Source organism: Carya illinoinensis, chromosome 2 (assembly GCF_018687715.1).
Source record: "Carya illinoinensis cultivar Pawnee chromosome 2, C.illinoinensisPawnee_v1, whole genome shotgun sequence".
Lineage (NCBI taxonomy): Eukaryota > Viridiplantae > Streptophyta > Magnoliopsida > Fagales > Juglandaceae > Carya > Carya illinoinensis.
In genome coordinates this window covers 19404231-19422042 of record NC_056753.1, presented here as the reverse complement: position 1 = coordinate 19422042, position 17812 = coordinate 19404231, and the positions used below count along the sequence as shown (strand labels likewise).

At 36.9% G+C, this 17812-nt stretch overlaps 1 protein-coding gene across 1 annotated transcript; it reads right to left on the bottom strand.

The window, feature by feature from the left end:
• Positions 1 to 2374: 2374 nt before the first annotated feature.
• LOC122300258 (serine hydroxymethyltransferase 4-like) lies at positions 2375 to 5760 on the bottom strand. Its single transcript, XM_043110769.1, has 4 exons — positions 4954 to 5760; positions 3610 to 4000; positions 3414 to 3515; positions 2375 to 2976 (listed from the first exon to the last, which is right to left on the bottom strand). The coding sequence occupies exons 1-4, from the start codon at positions 5605 to 5607 to the stop codon at positions 2732 to 2734; spliced, it is 1392 nt and encodes a 463-aa protein (XP_042966703.1). The 5' UTR covers positions 5608 to 5760; the 3' UTR covers positions 2375 to 2731.
• Between the last annotated feature and the right edge of the window lie 12052 nt (positions 5761 to 17812).

Here is a 17812-nt window from a genome sequence, read left to right as displayed (position 1 = left end):
TGATAGAAGTTGTGTTAGGACCCAATGAGGATGGACTAGATGGATCACTGGATTCAATTGATTGAAAAGGAGCCGGACCTAGACAAAAGACTGGGTCTCATCTTGACGTTTATAACTCTAACTCTTCATGCATTAGAACGCATGAAGCAATTGATTTAACTATGGAGACTTCTTATCATAATTAACTGTACTAAGATTATGCTACAGTTTGAACTTATGATGCTTATGAATGAATTGTGATGTTTTAGTTATTCTGACATAAGTTCTATTTAGTCACCCTTAATCTGTTGTGAATATTGCATTCTACTAGTTGCACTTATAGGATGCATTGCATGTTAAGTATCATGTACGGGGGTATGTAACCTTGTGTTTCATGTCTCAACGCTCTAAGTCTCTGTTCCATCCTAAGCGGAAGTTGGAAGCATCACAAAGTATGTTAGTTAAGTGTGGAAAAAGTGATCGTACAAAAAAAAAAGCCGTCTCCTCTCTCTCTCTACAATTTTATAGAACAACCATCTTAAACTCTTAATCTTGAAATGTGAAATTATTATAGGAGATTATAGCAGCCTCCCAAGTGATGTAGAGGTACAACCACAACAATTTGACATGGACTATAAGACAAATAAATATCCGAATTTGTGAAAATTTTGGAGAGTTCGAATTAATCTTATCTAACATGTCCGAATGTCTATGTTGATCTTTCAGTTTTAAAGATTGGCTTGCTTTTATGCTATCGACTCGGTTTGCAAGAAATCATTATAGATACTGGCTTTCTGTGATCTGTTGAAGTCAAGTTCCAGACCACCATGGAAATACTATGAACTATGGGATGATATACTTCAGATTTAAATCTTGGTTCCCTTGTGTCTATGGTGAAAGAAATGCATTGGTAGATAGCTTGGAAAATCATGGGGCGCTTGGCTTTTCTTCTACCTTTCAATCTTTACCTCAGCTCCACAAGAAATCAATTGGTTTCTAAGTTAGGGACCACGCAAGTCTTCCAAATTTCAGGTGATAGATCACTGGAAGGTTTCCTTTGATACTTACTATTATGTTTTTCTCTAAATGGTTTGTTAAGAAGTAAGGCTTCTTTATATAGTATTTCCCAGGTTTATCTTGTAACTAGCATAGTTTTATTATGGTTTTGGTATTTCTGAAAACTTCATGCTCTTACTTGTAAAAAGTATTCCTTCACTGATAGAGAGGGCATTTTAATGAAACTTGGGTATTGGCTTCTTCTATTTTCTTTGAAAAACAAAATGCAAAACTTCATAGCCGTAGCGCACAGCCATCGTTTTGAAAACAAGGAAACTTGGTCAGAGTCTTGAATTAACGTTCTAGGCAACAAAGCTATCTAGTATTGCACATATTGACAACAATAGATTAAAATGGGAGTTCTCTAGATAGTGCTAATAGCTAATTCATGCGCGGAGGTTCAAATAGAAAAGTGCCGATGTTAAAGACTCAATCATTGATCCAAAAGACTTAGGACTGTTGAATATTAATTTGGTTAAACTTTTTAATTCTCAGGATCATAATATTCCACCAAGCTTTCAAATCTGACGTCTACCATGGCCCACTCTATCGACACTGACCTAGTGGTAGCCATTTCCCTTTTGACAGCTTCACTCATCTATCAGTATTCAATGACTTAACATTATATCCATACATATTAAATTGGAGCAATGCTACACAATCTCCACACACAATAATTTTTTAAATTTTTTCATTTTTTAATTTTTTTTTAATTTTAATTTTTTTTTTTTTTTTGAGTTTATTCTTCTTAAATTAATTTAATTTTTCTATTCATTATTCATATATTAAATATTTGATAAAATAAAAAAATAAAAAAAAAATTAAAACAAGTATGGTGTGTGAAGGTTGTGTAGATTTTTTCTATTAAATTACTTCAAAGATACTCTAAATTAGTTGATATTTACTAATATCTTACGAAATTACTCACAAAAAAATTGCTCTTCAATATCCGATACGTAGCATTCTTCAAATTTTGTCTCACGTATATCGTTCTTTGACTCCGGATGCTTTCATTTTTTTTCTTTTTTTTATTTGTGGTGTTCTGAGCTCTCCGATCCTATTCATTCTAAAGCATGATGCATTCACATACAGAATACAATTTATAGGTTTCCTGTATTAATCTGGAAGTTGTTCTACATCAAAGATAATGGTATTTCATTCGGTTCGAAATTTTTAAAAACTGGTTGGCACGGATAGAAGATAATGGGAGGGGACTCTTGCCGGACTCGTATTCTGTTGACAACGGAGCCAGCTTGAGGTTCAAGATGATATTGACCCATCTTTCTTATCAATACATCCAGTCCTCAAATCTATCGAATCCAATTTCCAAACCAAACTCTTACAAAAAATCACAATCTCATATATTACCAATCATTATTAGTAACAAACATAAAAAGGGAAAAAAGAGAACAGGGATTGTAATTTATTGTTCTATTGAACCTAAGTTGGATAAATGAACGATTAATCTTCTCCCCATGAGACACAAGATATGTAAAAAAAAAAAATCAGGGACAAAGGTTGCTAGGAGAGGATATGATTTATACTCTCATAACATAGACCAACAAACACATTTAAACAAAATAAAAATAAAAATAAAAAATAAAAGTTATATACTATAGCAACTAACCAAGCCAAACCGTACTTTTCTTTTCCCCTTCAATGGACCAAATATAATAGGAATGAATAAGCACTAGACCTAATCCTGGTACTTCATCTCAGACACCAGGAATCCGGGCATGTCAAAAGAGGATGAGAACTTCTCGACATCGACCTTGAGATTCTCAATGTCCTTGTTGTTCACCAGGCCCTTGTTGAAGTCCTTCAATAGCTTTCCAAACTCTTTTTGGATGTTCAAGGTGATTGTCACCGCGTGATGAAGGAACTCTCCTATCTGTTCAAAGTCCTTCTCAACCAACCCTCTTGAAGTCATGGCTGGGGTACCTGTCAGAAAACAATCACCATTAATTTCGTCATGATTGATAAAGGAGTCCCAATTATCATAATATGAGCAAGAATGGATAGGGATATTACCGTGTGAAAGGAGTAGTTCACAAAATTCAAATACGTGAAAATTATAACAAAATAAATGTGCATGAACGCTCTTGTTCATAATCCTTCTACCAGGTGAAAACTGACAGCTGATTTCAAGTGTGATTTCCTTTTAATAAAAAGGCTGAAGAATGCTTTTTCTATTTCAAGAGAATATAAGACATGGAAACGTCACATATGCATACAACCATTAAGAAAAATAAACTAACGATATCTCATCCCCAGAGAGCCAGAGAACGATAACCTAACATCACATTTTATGAAAACCTTTCACTAACATATTCATTGATAGACCTAAACATCAATTAATTTTATTTGGTAGCTCTTACCAATCCGTACTCCTCCAGGAGACAAGGCACTACTGTCACCAAAAACAGCATTCTTGTTCACAGTAATATTGCACAGGTCACAAAGCTTCTCAACCTTATTGCCTGCAAGAAGGCCATCAATAATTCATATTTGTATTAGTGGAATCAATTCCCACAACAGTTACTTTTTCTAAACTGACTAAATCACTTCTTTTACCAGTCAACCCAAGAGGCTGAAGATCCCACAGTACAAGGTGGTTCTCAGTTCCACCAGTGACAAGCTTGTATCCCTTGCTCATCAGGTAGTTTCCAAGTGCAACTGCATTGGCCTTGACTTGTTTGGCATAGGCCTTGAACCCAGGTGACATGGCCTGTTTCAGAGCAACAGCCAGGGCTCCAATCTGGTGATTGTGAGGACCACCCTGAAGGGAGGGGAAAACAGCAAAGTTGATCTTGTCTTCAAAGTCGTAAACTGCATCCTCTGGCTGGCCCTTCTTGGCTGGTTTAGGGCCCTTCCTGTAGAAGATCATACCAGCCCTAGGACCCCTCAAGCTTTTGTGAGTTGTGGTCGTGACTATGTCACAGTATTCAAAGGGATTAGCAGCTTCCTACATGCAAAAGGGAAATTAATTATATAGATACGAATCAGATCTTGAAAATTTTAAGTAGAAATCTAATATGCATAGACAATACACAAAAGAAAATGAAAATGTTAGAAGGAATCCAATAAGCAAATTACTAATTTTTGAGTAAAATTTGAAATTGAAACTTTGATCACAACATTATGCATGCTTCTCATAAAAAAAATTCTGAGACTCAATATAACTTTTAACTTTCAACTTGACTGTCTGTACACAAGACCAGTAATAATGAAGCCTTGTATATGGAAAAATTCATAATCCCTCCATCACATATCAACATATTTTGCAAGCAACTAAAATCAACCCATGCACTTAGAAACTTGAATGAAATATTTTTTGATAGGTAAAACTTGCATGATATATTACTATGGCAGATCTAAACTTTCATGTCCATTGCATGTAGCAATGTAATAGAAAGAACAAAGTTTCAATACAAAATTACAATCTCCCTTTACATTTTTATTCAAGATCAGACACTACTACACGGTGATTTTCTTTTTTTTTTTCTTTTCTTAAGTAGAACTGCAAAGGTATGATCCAGTATAATATTTTCCCGCATCACATTTTTAACATATGCTAAACTCATAATTCACTCAATCTAAAAGATGTGGAACGATTTCGCATCACATAATTGTAACTGATTGTTTGATGCCCATAAACATAATTAAGACTCAGAAGTGACAGCCTAAATGCAGATCTACACAAGCGATCACTCAAAACTCAGGTCCACCAACCTATAATTATACCTGAATCAGATAAGAACTTAGAGCCAGAATGTTAGATTTGTCCTCTCCAAAACAACCAGACCCCAAATGACATGCAGGTCTAATCCCAGAGCAGGCAACAAGACTAATCAAATTCCAATATACATCAAAAGACATCAGCAATTAAAAACCAAGACTAAGAAACGTTTAATGTACCTGAGCAGCAACAAGGCCACTAATATGAGCCATGTCACAAAGCAAGAGCGCGCCGCACTTATCGGCAACAGAGCGGAACCTGGCGTAATCCCAGTCCCTGGGATACGCACTCCCACCACAAATGATCAGCCTGGGCCTGAAATCCAAGGCCTTCTCCTCCAACTTATCGTAGTCAATATACCCAGTGGTGGAATTCACCTTATAGGGAAGACTCTCGAAGTAAATCGAGGTGGCAGAGATCTTCTTTCCTCCGGAGGTGTAGTAGCCGTGGGTGAGGTGACCGCCAGAGGGAAGATCCAAACCCATGATGCGGTCATGGGGTTGGAGAACGGCTGTGTAGGCGGCGAAGTTAGCAGGGGAACCGGAGTAGGGCTGGACATTGACGCCCCAGCCAGTGGGGTCGAGGTGGAAGGCCTGGAGGGCACGAGACCTGCAGAGATTCTCGATCTCGTCAATGAACTCGTTCCCGGGCATGCCCTCGGAGCACGTCAAGGCGCTGCCCAGGGCCTCGATGACGGCGAAGGAGGTGAAGTTCTCCGACGCAATTAGTTCAATGCCGCGGCATTGCCGGCGCTTCTCCTTCTCTATGAGGTCATGGATTTCTGGGTCCACGGTTTGGAGGGGTGTGTTTCCCCATTCGTTAACGGGATCCATCGAGAGAGAGAGAGAGAGAGAAGTGGTAAATTACAATATATTTTGAAAATGCATAACCCGGTGAGAATGCTCTAAGAGAGGAAAAGAAGCGTAGGCGACGAGCAAGTAGCTGAGCTCGGGGGTGTTTATAGGAAGGAAATGCATTCGGACATAAAAGTACATATTTACTTTTTATTTTGTTGGTGGGGAGTTGGAACTTGGGGACCTGGGGGTTGTTGCACTTGCACTTTGCAGCCGTGTGGGGTCCCTGCGGCTGGTTGCCCAGACAAGGTTTTAGGTTTGTACAGTTTTTACTCGGTGGATATTGTGTTTTTTTTTTTTTTTTTTTCAAGTACAAAACTGAGGGCTGGGCCCGTAGTCCCTCCCGCCCGCCCGCACGGGTAACGGGCAGAAAATACCCATTATATCGGGCAGGCGAGCGGTCAAATATTGAGAAAAAAAATATGTAAGCAACCCAGCGGCGAGTTGGGTTTTCTCTCACCCTTCCCGTTTCCACAAGTATAAAAGAAAAATAAAATTCATATGGATACGTTTGGAAACTGAATTATTTTTTATATTTTCAGATTATTTTATTATTATTTATAAAAAATTTATTATTATTTATAAATTATTTCATAACTATTTACAAATTATTTAATTACTATTTATATATGATTTGAAATATTCTTAACGTCAAAATGGAGCATAATATGGCACTATTTAATTTTATTTGTCTAGCCGCCTCTGACCTTGTATCTCTCACTCTTATCATTCCTCACCTCTTCTTCGCTTATTTCTTATTCTTTTTATTTTCTTCTTCACCACCTCTTATTCTCTTTTTTAATCTTTGGATTGTGACCCTCAACGATGTCTTCAATGGCGAACCTACATGTATCTAAGGTAAAATAGAAAATTCTATATACAATACTATCATTTTAATTACATCCCACTAAGTAAAATGTGACATATTTATCACCATTGAATGATTATTTATTACATGCTTCTTTATCATCAAATTGTGATAAATCCACCACATTATATATAGTAAGATGCAAGTAAGATGGTACGGTGGTATACAACATTACTCTAGAAAATGGGCCCCCAAAAAAATATTTATAATTTCCACATGCTCTACAAAATTTTATAAAATTTTAATATACTTATAAATGTCTCTCTAATTTTTTTTCCAATAATATCATAATTTTGTATAATTTCTATATATTATTTATTTTCAAGAGTGTGGTTTCCTTAAAATTAAATCAAAACTAAGTTTAGGAAAAATAATAAACTTATTAATATGGATCCCAAAATTTTTTGTTATATAATATTAAGCTTCTTAATATAAAATCCAAAGTAAAAATATAACAAAAATTATTTAAGGCTGATGATCTATATAAAAAATAGTTGAAATATTTTATCCTCTAGACTTTATTGAGCCAGAAAAAATTTAATTTAAGGCCTATATTATAGTATTATATACTTAATGTGATTTGAAAATATCTAAATTTTACATGAAACTTAATAAATTAGTTTACATATTAGAATAAAAGATGACATTTTCAAAAATTACTTGATAGGTTATATGAAACAAATAAATTTTAAATATTTTATTATAAAAATAATAATGGATGAATATTATTTCATGAAACATTATCATCAAAAATCTTATACGCTTATTAAGATGTTGTATTTTTAGAATTTTATTTCTATGTGTAAATTACAAATTATTGATATCTAATTTTATATATATGTTTTTATGAGTTTCGAATTTTAATTTGTCGCAATTTTAACCCCCTTATGAAAATTGCTACTTCCGCCACTGCCTGTGCTACCTTGTTAATGGCATGAGCATAGAGACCCATGGTGGGTCGTTAATCTCATTAGGTAGTGCAGTGCAACACTACCGTCGATTGTTGCGCAATGCAACGTGACCCATGATTTTGAAGATTTGTCAAGTTTGCTTGGTCTATCAAAAATCCCGCTTGCATGTCTAATGGCTAGCTAGGGAAGAGAGGTTGGGATGCGTCAGGGACGAGATAGCAAAGGACCACCCCCACCCAGCGCCCAAGCGAGGACGAGGGTTGGGAAGGACAGCTAGCTACCCATCATATAGGGCGAGTAGCAATCCTAACTAAAATGGTTCTTACATATAATTTTAGACTTTTCTCTTCCTATTTATTGGATTTTTGTACTTCTATAGTTGCATTGTTTCAAATTCACGTGGAAGATTATATACGATACTTTTATCTTATTTTTAGTTTACTATTACAGTTAAACTATATACTGCACTTTTATTAATTTACTTTTAACTTGTTATGTTAATGTGTTATTTTTATTTATTTTTAATTTTTTTTTATAAAATAAAATCTAATCCAAGAATAATCAACAATGTTACATTAATATAATACAATATAAATAGGAATACAATGTAATATGTAACATTTTTCTAGTTTTACATGTTCACATATTTGTAAGACTGGCAATCTTTGATATGACTCATGAATTCAATACAAACACCACATGAAATAATAAAAATAATGATCAAACTTAATTGTATTTGGATCAACTTCACACAAATCCGAATTAATTCGATTAATAATCTTGTCATATTCAAGTCATGTGGATTGGCTTGACTAACCAAGTTATTTAAAATACTTTTAAATGGTTTTAATTAATTCATGAATAAATTATTAGTGATTGTTTTACTCTTGAATATTAAACATGTAACAAAAATGCATTGCATCTATTTTCAAAACCGAATGAACTCCCAAAAGGGTGGCACTACACAAGGATTCTCCCGACAAAACAAACTGTCTTTTTTTTTTTTACATTCTTTTATATCTTTAAAAATTAAAAAAAAAAAACTCACAACATTAATAAAAAATACTTACTTAATCCCTAAGTAGAAAAAATAAAGAAATAAATAAACACTATCTGGAGAAATGCTAGGAACCCATTATTGGGATCCCAAGCATTTGTTCCCAAAAAGAAAATTTGTTATATTCTTAATCTTATCGATAATACCAATATATTAGGGTGTGCAAATGAGTGATGAAGCAAATAGGAAGATGTTTCATTAGAAAGCATTTGGTAATGATATAATTCAAGTAGATCCATTCAATAAAAGAAAAAAGAAAAATAAAATTGAGAGTGCACAAGAAAAGATAGAAGAACAAGAATTCTAGAACCAAGAAGATGGTAAAGTTCTTGCATTGTATATTATATGAAAAAGGCAAAAAGTAAAACTATTTATATACATGTGAAGTGAGAACTAATTGCCAAGTAATTTAACAAATTAGCACATGTACAAGACTGATAATACGCCCCCTCACATGGAGTGTGGATGATATATAATTACACACATCTTGTGAAGCTATATGGATAGTTGGTCAGATACAAGAGCTTTAGTAAGAATGTCAACCAGCTGGGTAGAGGAAGAAACATGTAAAGTGTTGGTACAAAGTGACCTTGAAAGTATTCAAGCTACCTTCTTTGAATTGGAAGAGAAGTATCATTAGGTGTAATACGAATAGACTAAAGATCAATGTCTTGTATAATAGCGGAATGAATGATTAGAAATGGATCTGGAATAGAATAAGATGGTAATGAGGATTGAAAGGGAAAAGAGTTCTCATGAAGATTTGGTAGAAAGACTAGTAATTTATATTCTTTTATTCCAGGCGGATAACCAATGAAAACATAAGGTTCGATTGTTGCATCAAATTTTGAACGACAAGCAGCAAGTCTAAATCTATAACAGAGACATTCAAAAACCTTAAAATAATTATAAGAAAGTGGTTCCTAGAATAACATTTCGAATGGTGATTGTGATGACCCGCTTTTACGTGTATTTTCACTGAAGGAGTGTTTTTAATTTAATTAATATATTAGTTTATTTATTTTAAATTAATGCGTTTTAATTGGTTTTTAATTTATTAGATGTTGTGTTTTATTTATTTAGTCGTTTTACGGTTTTTAATCTCATTTTCGGCGGATCTGTTTTGGTTTTCGGAATGAGGATTGGACCTCATTTCTTTTCTTCTCTTTTTCTTTTTCCCTTTTCCTTTTTCTTTTCCTTCTTTTCCTTCTTTTCTTTCTTTTTCTCCTTCTTTTTCCCCGGTTCCTCTCTCCCCGCGCGCTACTCCTTCTCTTTTCCCCTTCCCGTCGCCGCCTGTTTACTAGCACTGTGCGCCGCCGTCCGGCCACCGTGTAGTGCACCACCACCACCATTCTCTTCCCCTTCCACCAGAGATCATCCCCACCAATTTTCAGAGCCATCGGACGAGCCGTTAGCCGCCACGAGCCCCTGGAAGTCACGGCACCTGCCCTGTTTTTCTCCCCTGTCGCCGGTTGCTTTCGCAGCCCAGAACCGCCGCTCGCCGGCGGCGTGGCCTACACCACCCACCCAGTTTTCTTCCCCTCTCACCGGTGAACATCCCCACCAAGTTTCACCTCCATCCGAGCCACCGTTAGCCACCACGAGCTCCTCCAAGCCACACGGTTTTTCACCGATTCCGGCGCCATCGCACCACCTCCGACCACCATCTCTTCACAGCTTCTTCCCCTACCTCTTGCCGACCTAACCCACCTAATTTTGGCCCCGATCCGTTGCCGGAGTAGCTCCCACGAGCTCATCTCCGTTCAGCCCATTTTTGGCCTTCGACCGCCATTTCCACCGCCACCCACGGCCAAAGCCCACTTCCACTAGCTTCATAAACATCTTTAGACCCTTTCCTATCAATTTCGTGCCTTGGTTTGTTCCCATTCGAAAGTGGGTAATTTATTACCCACGGCCACAGTGTAAATTACACTGTTACGTTGCTTTTCCTCCGCCGTTTGCAACGCTGCGAGCTTTCTAAAAATACCGTATAGCGCTGTAAGTATTTTCCAAACCCTACTTTCAGATTTAAATATATTTTTCTCATTCAATAAATATTTGTTGTTGGTTGGTTGATTCCGGACTGAGTCCGAGGAGTTCGGGGGTCGGATGGATTGAGGACGGAGTTGCTTGGGTTGGTTATTTGTGATTGCTTGATTTATTTGAGCCATGAGGCGTGAGTTGCATATTATGTATACATGCATTTTATTTATTTGAGAAAATCATGTTTTTTGGCATATATGGTTTTCGGGTGTGTGTCTCATGAGTCCAAGCCGGGATAGGTTATTATCTCGGTGGAGCTCCTCTGGTCACTCGGGAGTGGATAATACTGAGTGACATCCCCTGGGTTGTCGCAGGGCGACGACCGGATCGCACGATACGGTAACGCTGTCGTGTCGACTCCGTGGTCCTTCGAGTGGCGGGGACTAGAGGATGGCCCGGCCCGGTATGCGCAGGGCACGAGTCTGGGCATCACTCGTGTAGGTGTCACATGCGTAGTCGTTACCTGCGGTGTAGCACAGAGCCAGGTGTGCGGATGATCCCTAGGGGAGATCATGGTGCATGCATAATTGGAATGTTTGGTTTGATTCAGAGGCACGTGTAGGGATGGTGGTAAGCAGGGATGGTGGTAGAGTCCCGCCTACGGTGCTCTGATGGTTTGGTTAATGGTTTGTGGTGGATATGGGCCAAATGGTTTCTTTTGGCGTGATATTTGGAAAGGTTATGTTTTTGGGCCAAATGGGTTTTGGCGTGCGTGGAAAAATTTATGGTTTTATGGGACATGTGCATTGCATTCTTTCATGCATGCTGTGTGAGTTTTATATGTTTTCATCTGGTGGTGTTTGGGTTTTACTTACCTGCGGTACCATTTTTGGTACCGTAGATTTTAGTGCAGGATTCGAGGACGAGGAGGAGGAGGCTGAGCCCGAGGATGCGGCTCCGCCGGAGTTCTGAGTTGGAGTTATGCTTTATAGTTGGCTTTGAAACTACATTTGTATCTTGTAATATTTTAATATGTATGTTTTAAAGCAGCTTGTATTACATTATGAAAAATTCTGGTACTTAGTTATATGATCTTCGTTATCCGCTGCGTTTCCCTTTGCACATTTGTTGCTCTTACACACACTTGGCACTCGTCGATAGGGTGGTGACCCGGGTTGTCATCATCCGGACGTCTCGATTTCCCCATGTCCGTGAGTGGGGATTTGGGGGCGTCACAGTGATTTGTTAGACAACAATGGTGTAGGTAATATGTTGATAATGTAAACTAAGGTAAGAAGGCAATTAAACCAAAAAAAGAGAGGAATGTTGGATTGAAATCTAAAAGCTCTAGAAATATTTAGAATGAGTTGATGCTTTATTCATTCAACAAAACCATTATGCTGAGTAGTGTATACATAAATTTTATGGTATATAACACATCTACTATTGTAGAATTCTGCCATATTGAATTCATTGTCATTATTAGGTCGTATAACTTTGATCTTGGAATTGAATTGTGTTTCTACAAACTAGAAAAAGGATTATACGTACTCTCTAGTTTCATGTTTTAGTTTCATTAGATACACCCAAGTGCAACAACTAAAATCATCTACTTTGGAAAGAAAATAACGAAAACCTTGATAAGAGGGGGTGAAAAATGGACCTCATATGTCACAATGAATTAGATCATACACAAAAGTAGATTTTATAATACTAGTTGGAAAGGATAGTCACTTTTGTTTAGCAAGCGGATAGATAGTACAATGATTATTATTTGAGAGTCTTATGGATAGAAAAACATGGTGTAAAAATTGCATCCTAGAAGGAGATAAGTGGCCAAGTCTACAATGCCAAATGTATTGAGTTTTATTGACAGAACTAAAAATACATGAAGAAATAGAAGTAGGTATTGATCTTGTAGAAGAAGTCGAGTCTTGCAATAAGTAATATAAGCCCTGAAGAAATTTAGCCGCTCCAATTGTCCTCCAGCCAGAGAGGTCCTACACAAAATAGTATTGAGAAAAAAAATAAGCAACAAAGTGAATATGAAGCTAGTTTTCTTACAGAAATGAGATCAAAATCAAAAGAGAGAACACATAAGACATTATTAAGAGTTAAAGATGCAAAAAGTTTAATTGTGTCTATAAGTCACATGGACAAAATGTCTATTTGGTAATTTGATAGAGGAATTGAGAATAAATGGAATGGAAGTGAACAAGAAATAAGAACTAATCATATGATCAATTGCACCTTAGTCAATTATCCAAGAATTGATGAAATAGTTGGTTGGCATAGATGAAGAGAATATAGAATGTTTGAAGGAATTTGATATGCTTGAAAAATGAGAAATTAAGTGATCAATAGCAGATTTGGAAAGATAACTACCAACATGATTTGCCATAAGTTGATAATCCTGACGAGGCTCAGTTGATTGATTAGCCATAGGTTGATTGGACCGAGGCTAGATAAAAGCAAGGATTTGCTAACATTGCTATTGTGTTATAGGTAACACTGGAATATTAATAAAATATGGACCACCTTGAATAGAAACATTGTTAGCAGAAGAAGATTTATTACGAGTGAATTTGAAACCTGGTGGAAATCCATGAAGCTTTTAGCACTTGTCAATGGTGTGACCTTCTTTACCATAGTGTGTACAAATAGATTTATCTTTACCACAAGAATGACCCAAGGCCCCATATCTATGAAAAGTTTTGTTAGAACTATTCTTACTAAACATCACAGTAGGTTTTGAAACATTAGTCAAGATAGTGATAGATCGTTGGCATTCTTCTTAAAGAACAAGATAGAAGACTTTGTTTCTGTTTAGTAAAGGACCCATAAGCAAGATCTAGCCACGAACACTAGCAAATGTCTCATTCAATCCCATTCGGAATTGCAAAACATACTCTCGTTGTTGATAATCAAGACCCACGCATAAGAAAGTATGCAAGAAAAGGAGATCAGTTAGTGCTGAAAAATCTGCAGCCATCGCTGAGAAGGTAGAACGCTTGCTTGCCACCGGTTTCATCAGAAAGGCCCACTACCCTGAGTGGCTGTCTAACGTAGTTCTTGTGAAGAATGCAAATGGGAAATGGAGAATGTACTTAGACTTCACTGACTTAAACAAAGTCTACCCAAAGGATAGTTTTCCCCTACCACAAATTGACGTTTTTGTGGATGCTACCGTAGGACACAAGATGTTAAGCGTCATGAACACCTACTCAGGTTATAATCAAATTCGAATGCACCCAATGGATGAGGAGAAGATGTCATTCATTATAGACAAGGGATTATATTGCTACCAAGTCATGCCATTCATTACGACACTTATACCTCTAAACAATATATGCAACCTCACAACATGAGCCTAACCCATATTTCAAACCTAGCTACGTGTGGAATTCCCTACATTCATAAGCATGAAGGTATTAATAACAACCACAAATTGACGTTTTTGTGGATGCTACCGTAGGACACAAGATGTTAAGCGTCATGAACACCTACTCAGGTTATAATCAAATTCGAATGCACCCAATGGATGAGGAGAAGATGTCATTCATTATAGACAAGGGATTATATTGCTACCAAGTCATGCCATTCATTACGACACTTATACCTCTAAACAATATATGCAACCTCACAACATGAGCCTAACCCATATTTCAAACCTAGCTACGTGTGGAATTCCCTACATTCATAAGCATGAAGGTATTAATAACAAATCCTAATGTATTACCTAAAAGACATATATTCTGAAAGATAAACACTTGCAACTTTTTTCCCCACCAAGTGTCAGTAGCATCAATTGTCTTTTTCATCAGATCCTATCCATGGATAGTCTCCTTCCCTATCAATTTCATTCAAGTGTTCCAATCATTTTGCAACTATTCTCACGAAACAAAATATGAGTACAAGGACAAGAAACATGAGAACACTGAACAAACACACCACAATGTACAATATAGCAACCAAGTTTATGAAAAGCACAATGCAGCAGATAAAAGGTGTAAAGTAGTGGCACAGAAAAGCAAGGCAATAGAAGAAAATCATGAGGCGACAGATCACTCTCAAAGGCTACACAGATTGCACATAAAAATAGATAAAGTGATGAAAGACATGTAAGGTAATGTCTAATCCAACTTACTGCAGAAGATTAATTGTAAATTAGTAGAAGACAAAAAGTTAACTTTAGGACTCTTTCTTTTCTGTTTTCTATAGTGTATATATATATATATGTAATAGAACTTTGTATCACTTATTCTATTGGATGAGAATAAGATTTTCTCTACATTGTGGTTTCACTTCGAGTTCTTATTTTCACTTCTAACATGGTATCACAACAGGCTAGTTGTCCTGCTATGTTTGCTTAAGTTTGCAAACAAACTTCATTTTCTAAGCCATGGCATCCTCCTCTTCTTCTTCTCCTATTTCCCTTGCTGAGGACCCAAGCAGTCCCTTCTTTCTACATCATAGTGATAGTACTAACACTATCATTATTTCACCCCATTAACTGGTTCGAATTACATATCTTGGAGCAAATCATTTCTATTTTCCATTTCAATAAAAAAAAAAAAAAAAAAAAAAAAAAAAAAAAAAAAAAACAAGTTAGGCTTCCTAGATGGCACCATTTCTACTCCTGAGTTGTCAGATCCCTCATATGTGTCATGGCTAAGATGCAACAACATCCTACTTGCTTGGATCCTAAACTCTATTGCTAAGGATATTGCATCTAAATTTTTTTTCCTGATCTAAGCTAAATAGGTTTGGGACAAATTTAAAGAAAGATTTGCTCAATCTGATGAAACTCAAATTTATCACCTCCAACACAAGCTCAGTAGCATTGTTCAAGGGCATCTCTCTGTAAGTGATTACTTCACATAGCTTAATGCTATTTGGGAAGAGTTACACAATTATAGACCTCTTCCTTGTTGTTCTTGTGGAAAGTGTACCTATGATGCTTTAAAAATTGTTGGTTAGGTCCAACAAGGAGACTATGTCTTTACATTTTTAATGGGCTTAAATGATAGTTATGATTCTGTGAGGGGACAGATCATTTTAAGTCCATTGCCTTCATTGGACAAAACCTTTTCACTAATTTTACAAGAAGAAAGACAAAGGTAAGCTAGGAACACGGCCCTGCCCATCTCAGAGCCTTCTGCTCTTCTTGCCTACCAAACTTTCCCAAGAAAAAGGAAAAATCAGACTTGGTTTGTCATCACTGTGGTAAGGTTGGACATACGAAGGATAAGTACTGTAAATTAGTAAGATTCCCACCAAATTTTAAGTTTACCAAAACCAAGCTTGGAAGTAACTCTGCTGCATCATATTATGCAAACCAAGTTACTGGATAAGTTACAGCTTCACCTTAGGAAGCACCTGCTCCAAGTGCCTCTCAACTGAATCTCTCTCAAGTACAAGCACAGCACCTCATGGCTCTTGTCAATGCTCAATTCCCTTAGCTGAACTTGGGACAAACCAAGCCAATATTGCCTACTCCTGCTCCTGCCAAACCAAATACTTCTGAAACCAGTTCCTCAATCACACCCTACTCGAACTTAGCAGGTAATTATAGCTGCCTCTCCACTCTTTCATTACCTGCTAATCACTCCCATCTCAGTACTCTGAATCATTATAAATACAGTTCATCTTCCCAACATGAGCACCCTGATGTTTATAACACACCATAGATCATGGAAACAAGAGCCACTGATCACATGGTGTGCTCCACCTCCTTTTTTGACAAACCCTCTTCTTACATACAAGCTTTTGTACATCTCTCAAATGGTACAAAGGCTCAAGTCACACACATAGGCACTGCCAAACTTTCATAATCACTATTTTTTACTGATGTCCTATGTGTGCCCTCATTTACATTCAATTTGATCTTAGTTAGTAAGCTCACTCAAAGACCAGATACATGCCTATTTTTCTTAAGTGATCTGTGCTTCATTTAGGCCCTCTCTTCATGGATGATGATTGGACTTGCTAAGGTTCATGCTAGCCTATATTACTTGCTGCCTTATTCCAATGGCAGCAACATCAATCCTCCTTCAACTCTCTTCAATCAAACTCGAGTCAATCAAGCAGCCACACAACAAGTTTTTGATCTATGGCACTTTAGATTTGGACATTTATCTTCACAAGGGATTAATTGAATTCGTTCTCATGTACCTAATGTCAAGTCCAAGGATCAATCTCATTGTAAAATCTGTCATTTGGCCAAGCAAAAACTTCTTTCATTTCCTTCAAGTGTGTCCACTAATTCATTCCCTTTTGACCTAATACACTGTGATATATGGGGACCATATTCTCAAGCTTCACTTCAAGATTTTCATTACTTTTTGACTATTGTGGATGATTATTCCAGAGTGACTTCGTTTTTTTTTTTTATGACACTAAAATCAGATACAAGATCTTTCTTACAATCATTCTTTCAACTCATACACACTCAATTCAATAAGAAAGTGAAGAAAATCAAGACTGACAATGGCCTTGAATTCGATATGGCTAAGTTCTATAAAGACCATGGCATCATTCACCAAAAGTTTTGTGTGTATATCCCTCAACAAAATGGTGTTGTTGAGAGGAAACACCAACACCTCTTAAATGTGGCCTGAGCCCTTCTCTTTCAAGCTGTATTGCCTACTCAATTTTGGGGAGATGCAATTTTAGCGGATGCATACATCATTAATAGGATACCTACACCTCTCATCTCTAATAAATCTCCCTATTAAATGCTCTTTTCATCACCACCTTCCTATGCTCACCTTCGAGTTTTTGGATGCCTAAGTTATGCTAGCACCACCAAACATCAGAAAACTAAGTTTGAGCCATGAGCTAGGCCCTGTATTTTTCTAGGATATCCTGTAAATGTCAAGGGTCACAAGCTTTATGACATAGAAACCCATTCCACATTCATTTCCAGGAATGTAATCTTCCATGAATCTGTCTTTCCATTCCAATCTCCCACCTCCATTCACTCTTCTCATTCCTTCTCTAAGGACATCCATTCTTCCTTTCCTCAAAATCTAGTACTCCCTCCTACACTACCAGATGACTCATTTTCACCCACTTCCATGTCACAATCTACCCTACCAAATGACTCACAATCTGAAACACCCCATCCTGAAACATCTTTCCTTACTACTGCCCTTGATTTTCAACTCTTCTTCCACCCCATCCTCATGAGCTGCATACCACCCCCTCCTCTTCGAAGGTCCATCAGAGATAGACATCAACCTGCCTATTTCCATCAATACCACTATCAGGTAGCAAAATCCCATCCCCTCATCAATAATTCATCCACACCCTCTTCAACTCTTCACCCACTCCATCAAGTGAACCTACAAACATCTCTCCCAA